This window comes from Embiotoca jacksoni, unplaced genomic scaffold (assembly GCF_022577435.1).
Source record: "Embiotoca jacksoni isolate LCO1_2020_lvr unplaced genomic scaffold, fEmbJac1.0.p SCAF_29, whole genome shotgun sequence".
NCBI classification, from domain to species: Eukaryota; Metazoa; Chordata; class Actinopteri; family Embiotocidae; genus Embiotoca; species Embiotoca jacksoni.
In genome coordinates this window covers 5949632-5974351 of record NW_027185380.1, presented here as the reverse complement: position 1 = coordinate 5974351, position 24720 = coordinate 5949632, and the positions used below count along the sequence as shown (strand labels likewise).

The 24720-nt window shown below is 38.9% G+C and overlaps 2 protein-coding genes across 3 annotated transcripts in view; both read right to left on the bottom strand.

The window, feature by feature from the left end:
- dse (dermatan sulfate epimerase) overlaps positions 1–12998 on the bottom strand; it is a 31899-nt gene extending 18901 nt beyond the window's left edge. The window contains exons 1-2 of the mRNA XM_069161571.1: positions 12834–12998; positions 10472–10937 (exon numbers count right to left, since the gene is read on the bottom strand). Coding sequence (XP_069017672.1) covers positions 10472–10893 — 422 coding nt within the window. The 5' untranslated portion in view covers positions 10894–10937; positions 12834–12998. The remainder of the gene's footprint in view (positions 1–10471; positions 10938–12833) is intronic.
- A 3008-nt stretch (positions 12999–16006) lies between these two features.
- The window catches only part of nt5dc1 (5'-nucleotidase domain containing 1), a 112971-nt gene continuing 104257 nt past the window's right edge, over positions 16007–24720 (bottom strand). The window contains exons 11-12 of one of the 2 annotated variants that reach the window (XM_069161580.1): positions 21423–21591; positions 16007–17172 (exon numbers count right to left, since the gene is read on the bottom strand). In XM_069161580.1, coding sequence (XP_069017681.1) covers positions 17060–17172; positions 21423–21591 — 282 coding nt within the window. In that variant the 3' untranslated portion in view covers positions 16007–17059. The remainder of the gene's footprint in view (positions 17173–21422; positions 21592–24720) is intronic. The other variant, XM_069161581.1, reaches the window with a different exon arrangement.

Below are 24720 nucleotides of genomic sequence, written 5' to 3'. Positions count from 1 at the left end.
GGTTCATTGACCATAGTAAAAGTGCAGCCAAGGAGAGAACTCACAGTATGCTCTTAAGATGTGAAAACACATGCTCAGTGGCTTTTTGTTTCTGCACTGTAGCACACAACTGATATTGTGAAAAGTGCCCTGCAGATTGCACTAATGTCACACCATCAGAAACCCCAGAAGTGAGCATCTGGAAAATCCCACGTTTCCTGTTCAATTGCTGTAGGCAGCAAGGCAGCAATGCAGCAAAATGAGTAGGCACAGGGTGCTCTCCCGGGAGACAGACAAAAGGCATAGTTCCTTTGGTACCTGAGATTCAGTTAAACACTAATCCACCCTTCTGTACTTGTTTTAAGGCCTCAAAAAGGCTTTAAAAAAAAAGATGCCTCCACGGCTGTTATAGCAATGGCCATCCGTTTATCAGTCTGTCGATATCTCAGTGTGAATTTTTTCAGACTTAGCAAAAAGACTCGCTCTGTACAAAGGATTAACTGAATAAATTTAGGAAGTCAAAAGCCAAGGTCACCATGACCCCAATTCAAACCCATTCTATTGACCAAGATATCTCAGGAATGCCTGGAAGAATTTTTTTCAGATGTGGCATAATCGTTCACCTGCCCTCGAGAATGAACTGATTTGAATTTGGTGGTCAAAGGTCAAGGTTCAATGTCACTGTGACCTCAAGTTGATCAATTCTTGTTCACAAACATTTACTTGCGCCCAATCCCAATGTCCACCCTCAAAGACTCATGAACTTTGAGGCGCGTTCCCGTCCGGTTTAGGACCGTCTCTGTCAAATCATCAAGTCTCTGGCAGATATTTTGAGCCCATTAAGCACCCTTTTCATAAATCCACATTTCTGCAGACTTGCCAAAGGGAATTACCCACAGTTCATAGCAACAATTTGTGATGTATTAAATGTGGTTGTCTTCTCTCCAATAAGGTTCGGCTACAGCTGGATCCATCTTATTGTCCTGCCTATAGTCTGCTGCCCACAAAATATAAACAAACAAACCATGGGTGGTGTTGGGGTGCTGGGGTTATTTATTGCAGGTTTGTGAAGTTTTTTTTTTTTTTAACTTAAACATCTGCATTGGATTTACTTACATTAATGCCATTTCTGGATATATACACTACCAGTCAAAAGTTTGGACACACCTTCTCATTCAATGGTTTTTCTTTATTTAAATTTGTTTCTACATTGCAGATTAATATTGAAAACATCAAAACTATGAAGGAACACGTATGGAATTATGTGGTAAACAAAAGAAGTGTTAAACAAACCAAAACATGTTTTATATTTTTGATTCTTCAAAGTAGCCACCCTTTGCTTTGATGACAGCTTTGCAACACTCTTGGCATTCTTTCAATCAGCTTCACCTGGAATGATTTTCAATTAACAGGTGTGCCTTGTCAAGAGTTAATTTGTGGAATTTATTGCCTTCTTAATGTGTTTGAGACCATCAGTTGTGTTGTGCAGAGGCAGGGTTGGTGCACAGTTCTGTACAGTGAATAGGCATATTGGACTACAGTTCTAATCCATATTATGGCAAGAACCACTCAACTAAGTAAAGAGAAATGACAGTCCATCATTACTTTAAGACAGGAAGGTCAGTCAATCCGGAAAATTTCAAGAACTTTGAATGTATCCTCAAGTGCAGTTGCGAAAACCATCAAATGCTCCAATGAAACTGTCTCTCATGAGGACCGCCCCAGGACAGGAACACCAAGAGTTACCTCTGCTGCCGCGGATCAGTTCATTAGAGTTACCAGCCTCAGAAACTGCAAATTAACAGAACCTCAGATTAGAGCCCACAGAAATGCTTCGCAGAGTTCAAGTAGCAGACACATGTCAACATCAACTGTTTAGAGGAGACTGCATGAATCAGGCCTTCATGGTCGAATTGCTGCAAAGAAGCCACTACTGAGGAAGAACAAGAAGAAGAGACTCGCTTGGGCCAAGGAACACAAGGAATGGACATTAAACCAGTGGAAATCTGGACTTTGGTCTGACGAGTCAAAATTTGAGATATTTTTGGTTCCACCCACAGTGTCTTTGTAAGACACAGAAAAGGTGAGCGGATGGTTTCTACATGTGTGGTTCCCACCGTAAAGCATGGAGGAGGAGGAGGTGCTTTGCTGGTGACACTGCTGGTGATTTATTCAAAATTCAAGGCATACTTAACCAGCATTCTGTAGCGACATGCCATCCCATCTGGTTTGCGCTTAGTGGGATCAGCATTTGTATTTCAACAGGACAATGACCCCAAACACACCTCGAGGCTATGTAAGGGCTATTTGACCAAGAAGGAGAGTGATGGAGTGCTGCGTCAGATGACCTGGCCTCCACAATCCCCTGACCTAAACCCAATTGAGATGGTCTGGGATGAGTTGGACTGCAGAGTGAAGGCAAAGCAGCCAACAAGTGCTCAGCACCTCTGGGAACTCCTTCAAGACTGTTGGAAAACCATTCCAGGTGACCACCTCATGACGCTTATTGAAAGAATGCCAAACATATTCTGGTTTGTTGAGCATTTTTTTGTTTACCACATAATTCCATGTGTTCCTTCATAGTTTGGATGTCTTCAATATTAATCTGCAATGTAGAAAAAAATAAAAATATAGAAAAAGCATTGAAATGAGAAGGTATGTCCAAACTTTTGACTGGTACTGTGTGTGTGTGTGTGTGTTTGTACGTATGTATGAATGATCGTGGCAGCCTGTTGCAGCAGTTCCCCCTCGGGATGCAGCTGTAGTGAAAGAATTTCCCCTCGGGGATTAATAGAGTACAATAAAATTAAAAAAAAAATTATATATATATATATATGCACAGTGGGTACGGAAAGTATTCAGACCCCTTTAAATTTTTCACTCTTTGTTTCATTGCAGCCATTTGCTAAAATCAAAAAAGTTAATTTTATTTCTCATTAATGTACACTCAGCACCCCATCTTGACAGAAAAAAACAGAAATGTAGAAATTTGTGCAAATTTATTAAAAAAGAAAAACGGAAATATCACATGGTCATAAGTATTCAGACCCTTTGCTGTGACACTCATATTTAACTCACATGCTGTCCATTTCTTCTGATCCTCCTTGAGATGGTTCTACTCCTTCATTGGAATCCAGCTGTGTTTAATTAAACTGATTGGACTTGATTAGGAAAGGCACACACCTGTCTATATAAGACCTTACAGCTCACAGTGCATGTCAGAGCAAATGAGAATCATGAGGTCGAAGAAACTGTCCAAGGAGCTCAGAGACAGAATTGTGGCAAGGCACAGATCTGGCCAAGGTTACAAAATAATTTCTGCAGCACTCAAGGTTCCTAAGAGCACAGTGGCCTCCATAATCCTTAAATGGAAGAAGTTTGGGACGACCAGAACTCTTCCTAGACCTGGCCGTCCAGCCAAACTGAGCAATCGTGGGAGAAGAGTCTTGGTGAGAGAGGTGAAGAAGAACCCAAAGATCACTGTGGCTGAGCTCCAGAGATGCAGTAGGGAGATGGGAGAAAGTTCCACAAAGTCAACTATCACTGCAGCCCTCCACCAGTCGGGGCTTTATGGCAGAGTGGCCCGACGGAAGCCTCTCCTCAGTGCAAGACATATGAAAGCCCGCATAGAGTTTGCCAAAAAACACATGAAGGTCTCCCAGACTATGAGAAATGAGATTCTCTGGTCTGATGAGACCAAGATTGAACTTTTTGGCGTTAATTCTAAGCGGTATGTGTGGAGAAAACCAGGCACTGCTCATCACCTGCCCAATACAATCCCAACAGTGAAACATGGTGGTGGCAGCATCATGCTATGGGGGTGTTTTTCAGCTGCAGGGACAGGACGACTGGTTGCAATTGAAGGAAAGATGAATGCGGCCAAGTACAGAGATATCCTGGAAGAAAACCTCTTCCAGAGTGCTCTGGACCTCAGACTGGGCCGAAGGTTCACCTTCCAACAAGACAATGACCCTAAGCACACAGCTAAAATAACAAAGGAGTGGCTTCGGAACAACTCTGTGACCATTCTTGACTGGCCCAGCCAGAGCCCTGACCTAAACCCAATTGAGCATCTCTGGAGAGACCTGAAAATGGCTGTCCACCAACGTTCACCATCCAACCTGACGGAACTGGAGAGGATCTACAAGGAAGAATGGCAGAGGATCCCCAAATCCAGGTGTGAAAAGCTTGTTGCATCATTCCCAAGACGACTCATGGCTGTACTAGCTCAAAAGGGTGCTTCTACTCAATACTGAGCAAAGGGTCTGAATACTTATGACCATGTGATATTTCAGTTTTTCTTTTTTAACAAATTTGCACAAATTTCTACATTTCTGTTTTCTTCTGTCAAGATGGGGTGCTGAGTGTACATTAATGAGAAATAAAATGAACTTTTTTGATTTTAGCAAATGGCTGCAATGAAACAAAGTGAAAAATTTAAAGGGGTCTGAATACTTTCCGTACCCACTGTATATATAAAAACTGGCAGGTTGGTGAACAGCTTGGCACTGAACATCAAAAAAAATAAAAAGAGCTAATCATTGACTGTGGGAGACATCATGAGAACCTCTCTCCTCTCAGCATCTCAGGAGCAGAAGTGGAGAGGGTTTCCAGTTTCATGTTTCTGGGAACCCACATCACAGAGGACAACAAAGTCCACAACCCTGGTAAAAAAAAAAAAAAAAAGGCTCAACAGCAGCTTTACTTCTTGAGAACTCTGAAGAAAACCAACCTGTCTACAAAGCTGCTTGTGCACTATAAAGAGTACTTCTACTGCATCAAAGTATAGTGTGCGAACTGTACAGCAGCCAACAGGATAGCTGCTGTCTCCCTTCAAGAATCACTGGCTGTGGAAGATGCATCCCACCCCCATCATCATCTCTTCTCTCTGCTGCCATCTGGTAGGCACTACAGAGCCCAGCAGACCAGCACCTCTTGGCTCAAAAACTGTTTTTGTTTTATAGAACTATTATTGAACTGAACTACACAGTGAAATAACTGCTGTGGAAGACTGTCCTAATGTGCAATAATGTCTATACCTCCTACTTGAAAACAGTTATGACTTGAAACTTTCAATTTGACTTTACCCTGAAATAGTTTCAGATTAAGCATTCCTGCTAAACCTTAGGGTTTAGGTTTTAGGGCGGACATTGGGTTATGGCCTTGGACTCGATAAAATTATTCATTTTCATATAATTAAAAAAACAACACATTTTTGATGTCTCCTCCTCAACCATGGGTCCCATTGCCAACACATTTTTTGAAGATCATCATTGGACAGGTCTGATTAAAAGTATACAAGGACTGTTGATATCATATTTGGTGTTCATCATATTGAGCGATAACCTGTATAAGGGGAGGGGGTTAACAGGAAATTGGCTATAATGCATTAGTGATTCTTCCAATCTTCGGACTGTGTAAAGACTGTGTTTGGAATAGGCCAACCAAAGCATTCTAAGCTTGACCTGTAGGGGGTGCAACAGATGTAAAAAGATTATATTTCGTTAATGGCTGCATGGAGTCGCACAAAAAAACTGTACAAAATCCACACGATCTAAGGTAAGGACTCAGTCAATACATAAAATTTGGTAATGATAGATTAGAGTTGCCGTGGCTTATCACAGGAAATCTACATTTTTGAATGCCACCGTCTTTCGGTAAGAAAATGTTTATTAATTTGTTGTAAATGACCTTCAAATGAAAAAAAAGAAAGGAATACATTTTAGTCTTTTAAGCTCTTACTGTGTTCAAGAGAGTTGATAAGAACACTCACTGTGCTAGTGTCCTTCTCAAATGATGCTGCAAGACGGTGGTTTTAAAAACAGCAAAGCCTTTGTAATTTAGTCATCTTCATCATCTGTTCTTTAAACATCTGATTTAGACAATCAGATTAGAGACAATATGCAGCCAATTCAAAATCAAACACTTTGTTCTAAACAGAAAACTGACTCATGGCATCAGCTTTGTATATTCTGTAGCTGTGTTCAACCACTACGCCTGACATGTGCTTTATGTCAAAACCACTCTGATTAACTCAGCCTTGTGTAAATTGAAGTAAGCACATATTGGAAACACATTATCCATGATTAAATACAGATCACCCTCAAACAAAGCACAATGCCAAAGCTTGCCAACTGGGAAAAGTGGGCAACTGCCATGGTCTTTTTGGAGACAACAATTGGGAAATGGATGTAGCTTTTTGGGAATATGGCAATATCCACTTCATAATACTTACCGTTTAAGACTCCTTTAGGCACAAAAAAAAGGTTTACTTTTCTCAAAATCTTTTCACAAATTTGTTAAAAAACACATTAGTGAGCACTTCACCTTTTCCAAGATAATGAACCCACCTGACCGGCATGGCACAGCAAGATGCTGATTAACCAGCATAATTATTGCCGAGGTGTCTCTTGGACTGGCCACAATAAAAGGCCATTCTAAAATGTGAAACCGTTATCATGCAACACCATGCAACAGATGCCACAAGTTTTGAGACAGCATGCGATTGGTATTCTGACTGCTGAAATATTTACCAAAGATGTTGCCCATAAATTTCATTTCATTTCACTATAAGCCGTCTCCAACATCGTTCCTAATAATTTGGAAATGCATCCAATTGGCCTCTCAACCACATCCAGCTTTAAACGTGACAGCCCAGGACTACCACATCTGGCAGCTTCATCAGCAACATCGTTTGAGACCAGCCACCTAGACAGCTGCTGCAACAGGTCTGGGACTTTAGAGAAGTGTTGTCCGCCTATTGGTATGATTTTTTTTAAATTATTATTATTACTTTATTGGCTGAAATCATTTAAATTGCTTCCCGAGTTTCCTGTATGTACAGTAAGTGAGGAACAGGGATGGATAATGTTAAAATTGTAATAGTGCTGCTTTTGTACTGCTTATTGATCCAGTAGTCTTTTTGATTTGTTTAAGAGAAAGAAAAACACCACATTGCGTACTGTATATGAATTAACATTCCTGGGTATCAAACTGCAACAGCATTATTTCAAACAGGACTTCAGTCAGTTTAGCTGTAGCTTCCATCACTAGATCTGGCCCTGCTCTGAATGATACCACACTGAAACTGAGTTTCTGAACGACAGTTCAGATGACGCTATAACCATTTCAGATTGAATTCATGAACGCACCCACAACTATTAACTGGATAACGGTTACTTTTAATTGGTAACCAATGTTGGTTTAATTTCGTCGACTCTGTGTGTGGACTGCGGGCTGCTTTCATACTGGAACACCAACACATGAACTTCGAACTTGTAGGTAACTTTGCATCTCTCCACCTGTATGCGATTAACTTTCTGGATGTCTTCGACAGATTGCTTGTATTTCAACCCTTACGTGTGACAGACTTGGGGCTATGTCAGCATTGGCTGTACCACACTGTTGAGTGTTTATTCTTGCCTTCGCTGTGTGTTACGGCAGGTGGGTCTCTGTGTGTGTGTGTGTGTGTGTGCGTTGTGGTGAGGAAAGACAGCACAATACAAGAACTTCCAACACACAGATCTTGCGTTGAGACATCGTCCCCCTCTAAAATGCCTCAATTTCAATGTCATGAAATTGGTAACAAAAAAACTAACCAGCCCCATGTTACAAGGATCTGTAAATAATCCCAGTTCTTTGCCTGGCCTGCATACTCAGTAGACATGTCACCTATTGACCATGTTTGGGATGCTCAGGATTGGCATGTGTTCCAGTTCCTGCCTTTATATGTGAAAATTGTCTGTCATCTGGGTTATGACCCACAGTCTCAGGGGTATCCATAGGTAATTGGACATTTTGTTTTAAATCAAAAAAAAATATGTAAATGAAAAAAAAAGTCCAGTTGCCTTTAGATAACAGATTATCCTGCCAATATCCACTGACTTCCCATAGCCATTGAAGAAGGGTGGACCAGCATTCCAGAGGTCACAATCAACAACACGATCAACTCTGTATAGCAGCTTACGTGGGAGGTGTGAAATGACTATATCGCGAATCGCGAACGTCGAGTATAAATGAAGCTAGCCGGCAGGATTTTTCACCCAGGCTTTACGCTTCTCTCGCTACTACGCGAGATCTGTGTACTCACACACCGCCTGAGTGACAACGGCGGAGAGAAAAGTGCGGTTACTCCTCACGACACTTGATGCTGACGGTCGTTTGCATGCGAGGGGTGAAAACACGAGCAAACTGTCGAAACCTCCAGAAAGCCCGTCGTATTCAGGCGGAGAGATGCAAAATTACAGACGAGCTCAAAATTCATATGTCGGTGTTCCAGTATGAAAGCGTACACGGGGTTAAATAAATACAAAAACGGATTAATAATCAACAGTAACCAGCTTATAGTTATGGGTCGGAGTGTCATCTGACCTGTCCATCAGAAACTCACAGTTTCAACTCAGAGCAAGGCAGATCAATCCTTCAGTGATAAGGGGGGCTCAAGGTAAACTACTGCACAGTGAAAGTACTGTCAAAGAAAACGTCCTGCTTCAAATAATGCTGCTGCAGTTTTCTACTAAAGAATGAAAGAAGGAAATTTTATATACAGTGTATGTTGCAGTGTTTTTGTCTCTTAAAAAACCCTAAAGAGCTAATTAGAGTGTCATTAGAGTGTTGGATCAATAAGTAGTATCATAAAAATCTTAATGGTGCTGTTCTTCACTTACTGTACATACAGGAAAATCAAGAAGCAATTTAAATTATTTCAGCTCAAAGAAGCAATAATTTAAAAAAAGAATCGTTGAATCTTGTCTAATCTTTATGTTCTATCTTTTTTTTTCTACCAATAATAATTGTATCATTAAGTGTCGGTACAGATAAGCAGCATTGGCATAGATATTCCTGCCACCCACCCAAATTTACATTAAAAACATTTGTGTGCTTCAAGGCACAACTGTGCAATAATCATGACTAAGCAATAATCATTGATGTGCTAATTATCATGGATTTAAAACAAATTGGGAACAAAAGTTGAGAGAAGTAAACCTTTTGTGTGCCTAGACAAAGTCTTGGATTTATTTTTACTTCAACTTGTGAAAGAAAATGCAAAAACAAGTGTTAAGTTTATATTTTTGTTGAGTGTATAATTAAAGCCGTGCTTGGTTACCTAGACCCTGAGCTTCTGCCTTAAACCCAGCCTGAACTTTTGCACTCACATCTGAATAGTTCATTTTCTTTCACGAGGGGGTTGGGTGGGAGGGGGCATGTTCAGCAAACAGCTGCATAACATATTTCCTGGACTACAGACTTATACTACAATACATCTTTACTAGAGGTTCCACCCACAGAGAAAGATGAGAACACTCTGGAGATGGAATTGGCTAGAGAGCTTTAGTATTAATGATCCACTTCATGTGGATGGAAATGGAATCTCAGGTGCCTTTGTAGGGCTTTACGTTAACCTTTTTCCCAAGGAGCACATTGCTCCTAAATGAAACAAAAAATTAGGAACACACAAACAAATTTTGGAGGGCAGTCAAAACTGTTTAGGTGGCAAGTTTCTTTGCAAAAAAAATTATTATTAAACATGCTTATACCTGCATGTGTGTTTGTGTTACTTTTCCTTCTGTGCAATTGTGAGAAAGCCAGTGGGGGTCTATGGATGTGGAAGATTTTAGTATCTGCAAAGCATTGGTCTTAAAATACTGACAAAGATTTTTAGAAACAATGAAATAGATTTTCAGTTACACTTTTAGCATAGGTCTTTTTTTTTTCACTGTGTCTGTGTATGTGTGGGCATGTGCATTTACTAAGGTGCACACATCTGTGCAATAGAACATGCTACCAAAATCACATATTGGTCCATGTCCACCAGATGTAAAGATTGCATATTACAAGACTTGGTCAAAACTCAAAACCTAGTATGTGGCTAGACCTTGACCTTGTTTCTTTTACTACAACTTTTAATTTAGGTACATATGTTTTCATCATTTTGTGGAATTCTTATTGTTTAAAAAAACAAAAGGGATCATTGCTGTGTGAAGTGACTTTGTGACTACACTATTTAAAAATGTTTTTTTCAGCGTTGCACTTTTTAGACGGTCCCTGCACTCGTCTGAGCCAGCTGTGCACAGAGACCCATTTTATCTGTTCATCTGATTCCAATTCGGTGAGGAAAATGTGATCACCTTTGATTCTGCAGTTGACTTCTACTCTGTGTGTTTAGTTACAGTCGTTCCGCTGTCACGATCAGGGCTAAGATTCAGCGCAGTAAGTGCAAAGTTGTTCAGCTGATATTCTACATTATGTTTGCAACAACAGATTATCGGAGGTTGTCATCTTTACTCACACACTGTGCTCCTTAATTATTTCTCAAACTAGCACAAATCTATTTTTCATCACATATACGAGCGAATGACTTGTACTCTAGAGCCCTGCCATGCGTAAACTCTCTGTAAACTGACTAAAAGGAATGATACAAGTAGTTATTAAAGAAAAAACGCATTGAGTAAAATTTAGGAGATGAAATAATAAAAAAAGACAGAAAATCTACCAACTAGGCTGAGCCGCCATCCTCTCCATGTAGTCCTTGGCCAGGTCAAGGGCCCCGGGCCTGTGAGGATACAGCAGGCAGAACATGGATAGCACACCCAGGTTGTTTCCATAAACCTCATTCCAGCGGGCACTGAACTCAGCGGGGCTCCAGGGGGGCAGGTACTCCTCTGGGTGCTCCAGCATCGTTTCCCCAGCCTCGCGGATCCTCTTCGCCATATCCCGGTGAGTCCCTGCGGCTGCATACTGCAGCTCCTCCACATCCCCGCGACTGAAGTACAGCATTGGATGACCATCGTAGTTGCCTCCCATGAAGGGGATTCCTCTGCCTGGGTCCACTTCTGCTGCGGCCGCTGTAGCAAGCAGGGGCCATAGGAAGCTTAAGAAGAAGACTGTGGGGGCCCCGCGGGTATGCGTTCTCATCGTCTCATCAGAGATGAGACTGTGGCATCGCCGAAGGAGCTCAGCTGAGAGGGAGAAGGGTGAAGGGGGGAGAAGGATTTAAGAAAGCCAGCCCATATTCTGCACAGCTTTTTCTTACAAAAGCCCTGCATTCCTTGAATAATTAGATACAGCTGCAGGCCTGATGATGCAGGCTTTCCATACTGATGCTGGCCATTATAGAGTAGTGCAGTTAGGAACTGACCAGTGCAGCCTGATACATAAGAAGTCCACGTTTCTTCTAAATTCTTCGTATTAATTGACACTACAATACCAAAAAAAAAAAAAGGTCATTTTCAAATCTGAATGTTTTACACCTATATTCACTCCTAAAGAGTCACTTCTTACTATGTCTGATCATACAAGTCTAGTCATGCACACCCAGATGGCAAGACAAGCAGGCCTGCAGGTCATAAATGGCCCATTCGTGCAGTAGCATTAGTCTGGTCGACTGAAACAAGCTCTAAACCACACTGCTGCACTTTACAGAGACATGAGATGGCCCAACGTCTATGCTCTGAACATGAGATTACATTCCATGACCTTAGTGGATCTTTGGCAAAAGGCCTAACAGAAAAGCATTTGATAGTCCATTCTAACTGGCTGTCCATGCAGTTTGAGTTGTGTTTGATAAACATAATAAACTCAAACTGGGATATAAAACTGGTTTTCCTCTTTAAGGCAATTTTGACTTCTGACCCTATGAGTCATCACATTCCTTTGTGGGGAACAACAGGGTAAAATACTTGAAGATCAAACAATCGAGACAACTCTCGACTGAATAGATTCACTGGATAATATTTTGATAGGTGTGTTTTAGGTTTGTATTATTTAGCCATGACGTCATACATTAGAACATACAGCATCACTGTAATGATGTGTATGTAATCTGTGTGTCCTAATAGAGACTCTGGACTTTAGGCAGAGCTTTATAAACTTTCATATGCTTTAATAAAAAAATTTAAAAAAAATTACCAATTAGCTATTCATTTATATTTTTTACAATTATTAGCAAACTATTTTAATAATTGATAAATAAACAAATCAATTATCAAGCAAAAAAAAAAATTACAGTATCAAACCAAAAGAAAGTATCACATGCCATCTGTTCTCAGCAAAGATTATCCATAGGGCTTTGAGAACTTATTTCCGGGTCAACTTTTATCACTTCAAGCTATTTTTTTAGAAAAGAAAAAAAAAAGGAGGTTGCATAAGGTATTGTTATGAACACTATCATGAATATTAATACAGTGCCCTTGTTAACTATCAATCTATTTCATGTGCATCTAAAAGTGTTCATATTAAGAGGATCTTAACAAGAAAATACTGAACATGTAGGCTATGTGTTTCTATATTAAGTTTATAAATACATCCTTCCAGTCCCTATTATGACGCCTGTCATAATAGGCCAAAACTATAATCAAGATCGCAGGCTACTTTACCATGACCCTCTCTCGCTAAGTCAAAGAACCTGGCATAAAAGAATGAAGTGTTATTCAAATACATTGTTTACTCATAAGTGCCATTCAACATTGTTCAACAGTCTATGTTAAAAGCAGCCGTTTCATTCCAAAACCACCACAAACACTTCTGGTTGTAAAGGCGTTTCTCCCTCCGCAGATAAACACTACCTCTCTTTGCTTCGTGCCTATAAGTTGCCAGCTTCACTTTTTTCCAAATATCCAGCAAAGTTTTTTGCTCACTAGTTTTGGCCTGTTTCCGTTTCATTAATGTAGTCATGCTCCAGCTCCAGTTTAGGGAGACCCTCACCACAGAAAACACCGATACTGAATTTGGCAAACGTATCAAGAATCGATGATATTAATAATCCTCATCTCCAAACAAAAGTAGCCTTGTTCGCGTCGACCACAAAGACTCCGGGAGCAGTAAAAAGGGAAAGAAAAAAAAGTGGTTTACGTTACCTCTCAGACGTGGTGCTCACAAATCCGTACCGACCCCGTCCGAATAGCGGTCATCTCTCCCGGTCGCAGCAGGCAATTTAGTTCGATAATCAATGTTGTTGAGAAATGTGGTTTTTAGCTCGTTATTGTTTTTTTAAGGGACGCAACAAAGTTAGAGAGCGGAGTTGAGTATGTGAGTGTGGAGTGAGCGTCATGCTGGCGAATAAGGAGGGGCAGCAAGGAAAAGAGGCTTAAAGGGGACCTAATGAATTAAGTGTCTGCCCTCCTCCCACTCAATTCAGCCAGGTAGTGAAGAAAGACCTGCAAAGTAATGCGGTAATATAATTTACTTCTTCAGATAAATGTTGCATTACTTACAGTTGTCAGGCTTTTGAACTAAAAAAGTCCCCTAAGTATCAATATTTAACATCTGGCAAGGTATGGCTCTTTGCAAACAATATTTGTACATAGAGACTCTATGGCATCCGGTGTTGGGAGTTGTTTATATGCTTTTCTTTAAACAAACAAAAATGCATATGAAACAGAAAAACCAAGCAAAACAGCTGACAATATTGAGGCAACTTTAAACTTGGTAAAATTTCTCAAGGAGCAGTATAGGTTTTTAGTGGCATCTATGATTGAAACTAATCTCTACCCCACCCTTCCAAACGTGTAGGAGTGGGTTCTCCAACCCAAACCAGAGAGCTACTTTAACAAAGTGAAAGGACTTGAGACCAACTCATGTTTGGGGTCCTGGTGTTGTGCATTTTGGCTGATAGGAATTGCTTCCTGGGACACCCAATCGAAATGAGCCATCGTTAAATAAATATGTTTCACCTATATTTTTCCATCTACTTATGACAGGGGAAGAATTTGCTAAATTTAATCAAAGTGATGAAACTTCTATTCTCATTCTAATTCTAAATGCAACAAGGGGTTAAGAATCAATTTTAAAGTGGAGCAGAAAACATTTTTTCAGCAAATTACACTAAAACAGAATGATTTTGTTTGACAGGTTATAAAACCTGATTAATTTGTTTTCAAAAAGTGAATAGGTTTTGCTGTTGTCTCACACTGGCTGGTAATTAGTAATGGGGGAGGGGAAAGAGAAGTGATACAGAGCTCTGATTCTATCAAGGTAATTTTGTGTTCGTTTTTTATGCAAGCATAAAAAAAAAAACATTTTCAGAGCAAATTTCTTGCACAGCTATGGTTGCCAATCAATCCTCTTTGGGTGCTCTTTTGTCACAACTAAATGTTTTTGACCCATGACCAAGGAGGTCTGATTTGTGACTAAAACTTTGTGACATTAGCCAAATTCACAAGTCTGTCACCAAAACCAATAAAACTGTGAAGGATAATTTGTTTGTTATCCAAATAATGTTATTCTGAGTCCATATATTTTTACTTAAAAATTAAATTTTCAAACGCAGTGTGCAAAATTTGCTCTCGAAATAGTTTTTATGCTTGCATGAAAAAGACACAAAAGTGCCTTTATATGATTTTGTCTCTCTATTCTCGTTAAAAGAATTAAAGCAGTTAAATGGTCTGTGCTGCTGAACTGCTTTGAATACCACCGAAGTACACAATTCAGCTGTTGTCTTGAATGGAGTGACTTGGCTCATGTCTCAGTCTCGGCCTCGGCCTCAGATGTCCTTCTTTAACCCTGTTCAACTCGACCACATTGTCAGTGTACAGTACTGAAGTTTGCAAAAGAAAACTCAAAAAAGAAAATCCCTCATGTAGAAAAATTGTGTCACAATTTATTTCATTGACAGTATTTCAACATTTGAACACAGAATTAAACTTTCCCTTCCTTTATCAAGAACTATAGACCACAAATGAATCCAACATAAGGTAAATGTGCATGGCAAATTTCCCAGGTCAGATGAGAAATGAGTACAATCACTACAGCTGTATGGATTAAAATATGTGCACACAGCACAAGTAATAATTTACTCTGGATGACCAATCTTACTTACAAATTGACAGTTTATTGTCAAAATATTCTCTCTTCACTTGTGAGATGATGGTCATCTTAAAATAACACTTTTTTGTAAATTGATTTTGTAAATCCTCTTGTTTGATGACTCATTCAGAGCAAATGAGAAGTTTTTAACCAGTTTCATAGAGCCAGGTTCTGGAATGTTTAGCTCAGCTTTGAACAAGGACTGGAAGAAAATATCTAGCAGCTAGTCAAGCTATAACTCCAAAACAATGTTTTTTTTTTTTTCAGAATGTTGCCTTTTGTTTATATATCACAGATTCATCTGAGAAGTGACATGGAAGAATTTTGGATTGTGACTTATAGAATGAAAAAGTTATGAAAGAAGGTTAAACTGTTTATTAATTGAGTTCAAATAACTTGTAGCGTAGCATTTCAAATGTTCTCTTCTTGCTCCTTGCCAGGTTTACACCAGAATCTTGATGACAATTTTGCTGTCCTTTCCAAAACCTTACTGTAGAACGTCTACCCAGAGTTGGAGACCCTACCTGACCTTAAGAAAGTCAGACTTGAGCTGAACTGATACAAGGATCAACCCAAGTTGACTTAGACTGAGTCAGTCAAATGCCAGTTGCAGTCTTCAAGAAATTTGTGTCTGACTGGTCATTGTGTGCCTATTATAGAGATATAAATTCTTGCAATGATTGGGCTGAGGCCCATGACAGACTGCACATCAGTAAACCACCAGTCATAGGTTTGCTGTCTTTCAAGACCTTCATGACAAGAGAGAAAGTAAAAAAAAAAAAAAAAAAAAAAAAATTAAAAAAAAAAAAAAATCTGATAGTTTTTTTTTTGTTGGAAGGTTGTGAGGCATTTAAAATGTAGTATTGGTAGTACACAATAGGATACAACACAACATAAAATTATCAATTTGTCTGTCTGTAATATTGTTTATAGTCTGAACTGGGCATAAATTATATGGAAAATAGTTTTGACCTGGCACGACTGGGTTCTAGTGTGTCTGTTACTACAAACCAAGTAGACCAATAAAGACTGTTAGTTTGGAGTACTGACTCTGGTGTCAAATAAACCCAAGTGATTTTTCAAAATGATTCTTGCGCTTGCACTAAGCTTTCATGGAGTCGCTGCAAGTTGTAATCTTCCACTTTGGACAGAGACTAACATTTTTCTCCGGTAGTTCAGTGTTACTTCTAAATTATGCTCAGCAATGAATGAATCAATCAATGAATCAATCAATCAATCAGACTTTATTTTGTATAGCACTTTTCATACAAATGGCATGTAACAACATGTAATGGCATGTTCTTCCCGAATGCACAAAGATAACCCTGATACCAATCCTCTGACAGCAACAAGCAAACTTTACATTTCCCCCAAGTATTCCTTAAATACAATGGCACGACTTGTATATGCACACCGACAAAATAACAATTCAGAAGTCGGTTAAAGCATGTTTCAATGTGCATATGAATGAAGCACAGAGTCCACATTTTTACACAATCACTCAAAGAGCACAGTTGCACCAAAAGTAATACAGAGAACATCTAGCATAGTCTTCATCATCCATTATTATTATTAAGTGTTTCTAATCGTTGTGTTCTTTTTTTGAAACAGCCAACACAAAGGACAGTATTGTGCTAGTTCTTTAGTAACAATGACCTGATGATCAACACCTTCAACGAAACTGACACAATATACCTTAAACCTCATGTCAAAGTTACTAAAATGCATACAATTAAATCATTAAAAAAAGAGGACTTTACAATAAATGTTTTGTATAGAAATACTGACACAATTACTCCAAAGGATCTTAAGGGACAAGTACTCGCTGTTCTTGCTTACAGTAGCTCACACTTTTGAGGTAATCACTTCAAGGAAAAAGATGTAAAATGTTCACTTTATTTTCGGAGAAGTTCGAAGACTTCAGATTTTTAAACAATCTACGATGGAAATTAATGGGGGGGGTGGTTACACATGTAAAACAGTAACACCACTATATTATTACTGTATGCAGAAACACACACGCGCATACTTATTTTGTCGTATTTCCACATGTACGGTACACAAAACCACAACACAATGTTCAAATGTATGCGTCAATACAGAGAGATGCTGTGGTTTACATTCACATGGTTTCTGTGAATGGGTGAGGAGTGTATGCTTCCTGTGCTCCGTAGATGTGGGTGGAGTCAGGTGGAAAACTACAGGCAAAAATGGAGGCACATTCCTCTCCTGAGGCAAAGGGGTAAGGGAGGAGTCCCCCCCCCCCCCCCTTTTTTTTTTACAACAGACTCTCACACATCTTCAGCAAGGAATCTGGGGGTTTGGGGTAGTAACCAGTGGTGCAGGGCTTGTCAGGGGAAAACCTGGGGAACTTGTAATCCAGAGGGAGATCTAGAAAGAGTAAAACAAATCCAACAGAAAAGTCAGCTTCAAGTGATTGTGAGAGTAATTCATGATTGAATATTAAGTGGAAAAGCACATTTTGTTCTCCATGGCAGGTAGTAATAATTTCAGTCCAGAGAAAGTTGGACTCATGTTTGATCTTTCACCTCCAAAGAGAAAACTCGATCATAAATTACAGCCCTGCAATCTTAACGGGGATGAAAACAGACAGAAAAACAGACATACGGCCAGAATTTTAAGATGTGGGCATCTTGTGGGCAAAAATCTTCTATCATAAGGCAGCAAAACGTGATCGTTGGTTAGGTGGTGATAACAACACACATTTTCAGACAATATTTCTTCAACGGCAATAACGGTATTGCACTAGTATGTAGATACAAAAGTTACAAGAAGTACCTGTTGTTTTTTTATTTTCACACATCAAGATGAAGTGAGTAATTCTGCCCCCAAAAAAGGATATTGTACCACCTGAATCATGACCTAAGTACCTTTGAAGTACTTGTTGTTTTGGAGAAGTTGTTTGCTTCTTAAAGCTCCTTTTGGATGTCAAAATTGGTGCCTGCACTTTTGGCCATTCGCAATACATATACACAGAACATTTGCTTTAGTGGTTGTTTGACATCATAGTGTACAAATGCTAGCTAGATTTATGCTCTGTTTGAACTGCATGTCCGATGGTTAGATAGCTTTGGAACATCGACCATCATTGAAGATAGAGGGTGTTTGTAGTGACGTTTTTCAGTAACTTGCAGAAACTGGTTCTGAAATTTATACCCACTTCACTTAGCAAGTAGCTGTATGGAGGTGAGAAAGAGGCCAGATATCAAGACAATATATTACATTTATTTAAATGTATTTTAAATGTATGTCCGAATAAATTCTATTGTATTATGAAAAATATATGCTAATATTTTTAAAGTTGGGGCATGTTTACCCCTCTGTTGCACCACTTCTTCTTTTAACAACACCCTGTAAACATCTGGGAACTAAGGAGACCAGTTGCTGGAGTTTTTTGTCCCAATCTTGCCTGATATAGAATTTCAGCTGCTCAACTGTTTCATGATGCACCAAATCTTTTCATTGGGTGAGTGCTCTAGATTACTGGCCGGCCAGTTAAGCACCTGGACCTGCAGAATGTGGTTTGGCATTGTCCTTCTGAAATAAGCTTAGCCTTCCCTAAAAAATATATCTGACTGGCAGTATATGCTGCTCCAAAACCTAATTATATCATTGAGCATTAAGGGTGCTTTCCCAAATGTGCAAGCTACATGCCATGTGCAGTAACACATTCCTCTACTGTCATAAATGCTGGCTTTTGAACTGTGCGCCAATAACAAGCTGGGTGGTCCCTCTACTTGTTGGCTTGAAGAATGTGGTGTTCATTATTTCCATTAAAAAAAAAAAAATAAAAAAAAAAATCAAATTTTGGACCCCAGGACAGTTTTCCACTTTATTTCAGTCTATCTTAAATTAACTTGTGCCCAAATACGGCAGCAGCGTTTCTGGATCATGTTTATATATGCTTCCGTCTTTGTATGGTAGAGATTTAAACAGCATTTGAGGATGCAGCGATGAGCTATATGCACAGACAAGGGTTTTCAGAGGTGCTTCTGAACCCATGCAGTGATTTTCACCACAGAATCATGGCTATTTTTAATGCATTGACGGCCCGAAGATTGCAGCCATCTAATATTGGTTTTCAGCCTTTTCTCTTGACTATAGAGATTTCTTCAGATTCTCTAAATCCTTTAATGATATTATGTACCCTAAAGGATGAAATCCCAAATTCGCTGCAATTTTATGTTCAGGAACAATATTCTTAATATTTGCACTATTTGCCCTTGCAGTCTTTTACAGAGTTGTCAACCCTCACTTCTGTGAGATGTGTTTGAAATGTGTTGCTGCCATCCAATTCAAAATGAGTATTTATTTTTCATAAAACAAGAACATTTCTCAGCTTCAACATTTGATGTGTTGTCTTTGTCTCATTTTCAATTCAATATGGGTTTACATGATTTGCAAATCATATTCTGTTTTTATTTACATTGTCCAGTGTCCCAACCTTTTTTGGAAACGGGGTTGCAGTTAAGCTAAAACACCATAACCAAACCCTGACATGAGTTCCAATTAAAAAGTGGTTTGTATGAAATCACATGACAATCTGTACCAAGTAGATCATACAAGAAGACCGCTCACATTTCAAGATAACACAAATAGCGATGTTTTTGTGAAACCTGAGACATCAAAACTGAGATTTCCGGGCAACCATTGCAAATGCCTGCACTTTGTTGAGAGAAGCACTTGGCAAACGTATCATAGCAACAGTACACAAAAGTAAAAGCAGACCAACAGGGTTAGGGGGACCTGAGGGAATTTGACCAAGTTCAAGCGCCAATGTCGCCAGTGTCAAAACCTCTCAAAGTTTAATATTATATGGGTGAGTGGCACAAATTTCCCAAGATTTGTTGCACAGCACAGTGGTGGTTCGTTGAAGCTAATTATGATTCTAAGTTTCTACATCTGTGTCTGGTTCAGGCCCTGTTCGGAATCATGTGAATGTTTCTGTGTGGAAACAAAAGGAAGGAGCCGTCTGATGTGGTGATTTTGGGAGGGTTTTTTTTATCCATGGAATGTCATCAGACTTTTTTTTCTCCTCCTATTCCACAGGGTAGATTCTCATGCATTTTCTGTGTAACATATGGGCATATTTACAAGAACACACTGCCACCCATTTTTTCTGTGCCTGGTTAAAAGGTTATGACTTGGGTTTGGGAATAAAATCAATTGTGACCTGATATTTTTACCACAACCCTAATAAGCAAAAGATTGTAACTATAACATAAAGTCTTTCTTTTGAAAACTGGATCTGTTTCTGATGTTTTTCTGTTTTATAGATTTTTTTCTGTAGAAAAACATACTAGTTTTCTTAGTGCTGTTTGCTGTTGATACAAACAAACAAAAAAATCTCAACAAAATCCTTTAAAAACTAGTGCCCACTAGTTTTTAAAAAACAAACAAACACAGTTTTGAATGAGACAACTGTATTACACTTTATTTGCGCTTATGAAAATGGACAAGAACAAGTGAATGTATGAATGAACAATACCACCAGTTTTACCATAAATGGGCCTTCTCTACACCTGCAAAAAAAATGTGTTCAGTATTTCCTTAAATGGTCATCTCTCGTTATTGGCCAAAATCATGTCTGGAGGTCAAATATGTGGTCAGTCTACTTTGCCCATGAATAAAAGAGAGAGAGCGAGCTCTCCCTGGCAGTATCCTTTGCTGCCATGGCATCATCTGTCACTTTCATGCAGTCAACAGTTTTCTAAAAGCTCACTGAAGTTTAAGTACTGTGTTTACTAAAGAACTGTTTCTATTAAAATCTGACTGGAAATGAATACTAACTCTAAGATTAAAAAAAAAAAGTGTATTGGTCATCAGCCTATGACCCACTGTCATCTAAACCTGTTGCTACGAAGAGCCAGTTCAGTCATATTTTATCAGCATAGAACAATTGTTGGCATTAAAAATGTGCACAAACTACCATCTTGCCATCGTGTCTTGTTTACTGCACTACTTTACTAGCTTAGCTATAATTTACTTTGAAAAAGAAACAGAATGGCTTTACACTCTTTACACTTTCTGTCTTTTTATTTAGATGTTAGATTTTAAATCTTTATATCTTGACCAATGTGCATCATATTGCCATACTCTTTGGTCTGAGGCCTAATATCTTATTAATGGTATTACTTTCAGAACAGCCACCAGAACACTGATCAGAAGGAGTGAATTTAGCTACTGACACCATAATGACTTGGGGGAAAAATGTATTGACAATTTGACATTTTTTCAATGGGAGTCTATTGGAAGTTTTGTAGAGCGTTCCCGTAGCGTTTCTTAGTGGTATTGCACTTTAAGGCAATTCCACATTGGCTTCAGTTTTTAGAGCCAGGGTCTATCTGCATATAAAAGCTACTGTTTGTTTGAAAAAAATAAAAATAAAATCTGATCGGTTGAAGTTAGCTCGTGATAGACGGTGATAGACAGGTGCTTTAGGAAATCACCAAGTATTTTTGAAAGTGCCTTCTCTTTTCCGAACCGTCTGGCATGTAATGTTAAATTTAAGTTAACCTTTTGTGGTAACACGTTTAAATAAAGTTTAAGCTTATTATTATATTTTAGATCTTCTTTTCTTTCTAATCTTGTCCGACCATCATTTGTCTCCTTCCACATACCTGCTATGTGCTCAACACTGGGGATAGCCATGGTGCTGTATTTATGAATGCTTTGGCAGCACCAGGTCAGTTTCTGGCTCTCCTCGTCCCCTCCCCCACTTCTATGTAGGTCGACGAAGTAGGAGCCCCACTGATTGGACACAGCAGACGGTGACTTCATGCCCTGCTCCTGTTGAGACAGTTGAAACACAAACCAAACTATGTAACTCTGTGTTAAGATTAATTTTCAGACAAGTGCAGACCTGATTAAAGGAGGTGGGAATTAATATCCCGAGCATGGTTAATATATGGAGACTTCAAACTGGCTTTAACCCAAGCATCTTTGAGGGTTATTTTGAGAACTGCATTGAATCATTGTTTTCGAGAAATCCCCCCATTCTGTTACTCAATTACTGCTCATTATTTCTATTTTATAGGCAAATACAGTTGATAAGCAGAGATCAGACAGTAGGAGGTGGTGTTTAAAAAGGTCTCAAATATTAATTGTATTAATGGCAAAGAACAACAACAACAACAAAAAACAAAACAAAAGAAGTAGGATTGCCAGGGGTATTGAAGATGGAAAAATAACAAATCCAACATGCTGATGACAACACAAGATCATGCCCAAACTTCGTCCTGAATAAGTTCATTAATTCCTTCTGCAACATACTGAAAAGCCTTTATACTACGTATATTGCTTATTCTACATTTACATATCTTTGTTTGCAGTATTGAGTAACTAGATTGATCTGATTCAATATTTGAAATAATGCTGATAAATGAGAAGAGTTTCATCCACAGACTGAGGCAGACTCATCACCAATGAGATTCCTTCTGTCAGTATTGTTTTTTTAATCAGGTTTAATTACACAAACATCCAACACTTTATCAAATTTTGATAACGTATTCTATCCCACTATAGCAAAGCTGCCTGAGCTATCATATTACAATTCGAACAGAGTTTTTTTTTTTTAGAGTGGAAACTGTACCTGGCATACAGCATCGTGATAGATTGAACATGTAGTATGGCCACTGATATCCCAATGCGTAATTGCAGTTTGGGCTGCGCCCGTTGAGCATCACTCTTGTCATGTCACACAGGTTAGAACTACTCAAAGGCACCACCTCTTGAACACATTCACAAATGTTAATACTGCATGAAAGTATGAGAATATGATCACTGCAGCCTTGAAAACGTATTGCACCACTACATTTGGAATACAAAGTAAGTAAGTGAAGTATATTTACAAAGTAAAAAAGAAGATATCAAAGAGAGATCAAAAGATATGGTAAACCACATTTAAGACATAAAGACACAATGCAAGATAACAACACAATACACGAAGAGGTAGACAAAGTTCAAAGATGCTGAGCCAGTGTTTATATGTTACACAAATGCCTGTGTAAAAGGTAATGTCTTTAGCTGTCTTTTGAGAGAGTCAAGAGAATCAGCAGACTGTAGGTGTGCAAACAGAGCATTTCATAATGGAATGGAATTTTCCTTCTGGAGCTACAACCCAAAAACTTGAAGGCGAGTGCATGGGACTGAGAGCAAACTTTAAATTATTCAATCTCAATAGGCGAGCAGAGAAATTGGGTTTGAGTACATCAGCCACATATGCAGGACTGTGCAATGCTCTGGAAGCAGAGTCAGAATTTTAAAATGAATTCTGTTCAGCAGCAGCATTCTAGATAACCTGTAGACGATAAGGACTAGACGTATTGAGTAAAGACAAAAGTGATTTAGTTAGTTTAGCCGATCTCAACAACAGATCTCAGTTTGTCAGTATTTCTCAAATAGAAAAAGCACGTTTTGGTCAGCTGGGAGTCAAACGACATGGCCTAATCAAATATTACCTCCAAGTTTCTGAAGTTTGTGGGTACAGCAGAGGAAAGTGGTCCCAATAGTTCGTATGAAAATGGAAACAACCTTTTTCTGGATCTACAATCAGAACATTTTGCATTGAGCTGTAGAACATTTTCAGCTGCCTCGTCCCTTATAGCATTCAGATACTCTAAGAGCTAAGATAACCTGCAAGTCTCACCACGTTTGAAAGAGAGGTGGAGGGGGATATTGTCTGCAAATAGGTAATATGGAATTAGAAAATAATGCATGATCTATCCCAGGGGCAGCAGATATAAGGACAATAGTTGAGGTAACAGAACAGAGCCCTGTGGGATACCACAAGTCAGACACGAGTAAGACACAAAGTCCGCAAAAGAGATAATTTTGTTGGAGAGCTAAGATGAGAACCTGTCTAGTGCTAATGCCTAATATGCCCACCCAGTCCCAAAGCCTCTTAATCAGGATATGATGGTCTACAATGTCACCCATGGAGAATAGCCCTAGTCCTAGCCTTCAACTATGCCAAGCAGTCCAGTAAAATAATTCAATGCTTGTTAAAAGAAAATCCATTAAAAACTCTATACTGCTGAAACTTCATTCATTAGAAGTTGTATTAAAATCATTAGAATGCTCTTTAAAAAAAATTATCAACTGTAGTCTGAGAGACAATGCAAGAATGCACTGTTCCTTAGGGACACAAGCAGTCAACCTTTGTAGAGAGATCAAAGAAATTGCATTTATCACTATAAGCCGTAGTTCCTTTCAGCGTATGTAATCAATATCTAGAACCAGAGAAAAAAACAGGTCTGATGTTTGACCAGCCATGTGTGTGGTGCCAAAAACGTGTGGCTTAAAATTGACAGATTGTGTAATAGGTAAAAAGTATGTAGCTACACTATTTGCGGTGTCAACCATCAATGTAAACATGGCCTACATATAAATAAATTATGATTCAATGGCAAATTGATTCGTTATTGGATTTGAACTAAATTAAATTACACTAAATAAGGGGGGGGTCCTTCTATAAACAATGATATTGGCAAAGGAAGTTTAAAGAGCCCCAATGGTAGATCAAAAAAAAGAAGTGAATTACGTAAACATCTTTTTAATGGCCACGTGATAACTTCATTTACAGACGTTTTGAGATCTGTCTTTTCTGTTGTTTTTTTTTGCTTCGAGTGCATGAAACACTTAATCTTTAACTCAGAAAATATAATTTTATATTTAAAATAACTGGTATGTAACTGGTAAAATAACTTATGCACATGTTTCTCACAGTGTCCTGTGAGAAACATGTGCATAAGTTATTGCACCGATATTTATATGATGTTGCTGTTCATTTAACTACCCAAGAATGTAGTTATTAGTATAAGCACAACCTTACATCTATGGCTGTCAGGATCCCTGTCTTCTCCCTTTCTGTGTTCCCCCTCCTTTCCCCGCTCGTTGTCATTTGTTGTCCTTTCTGTC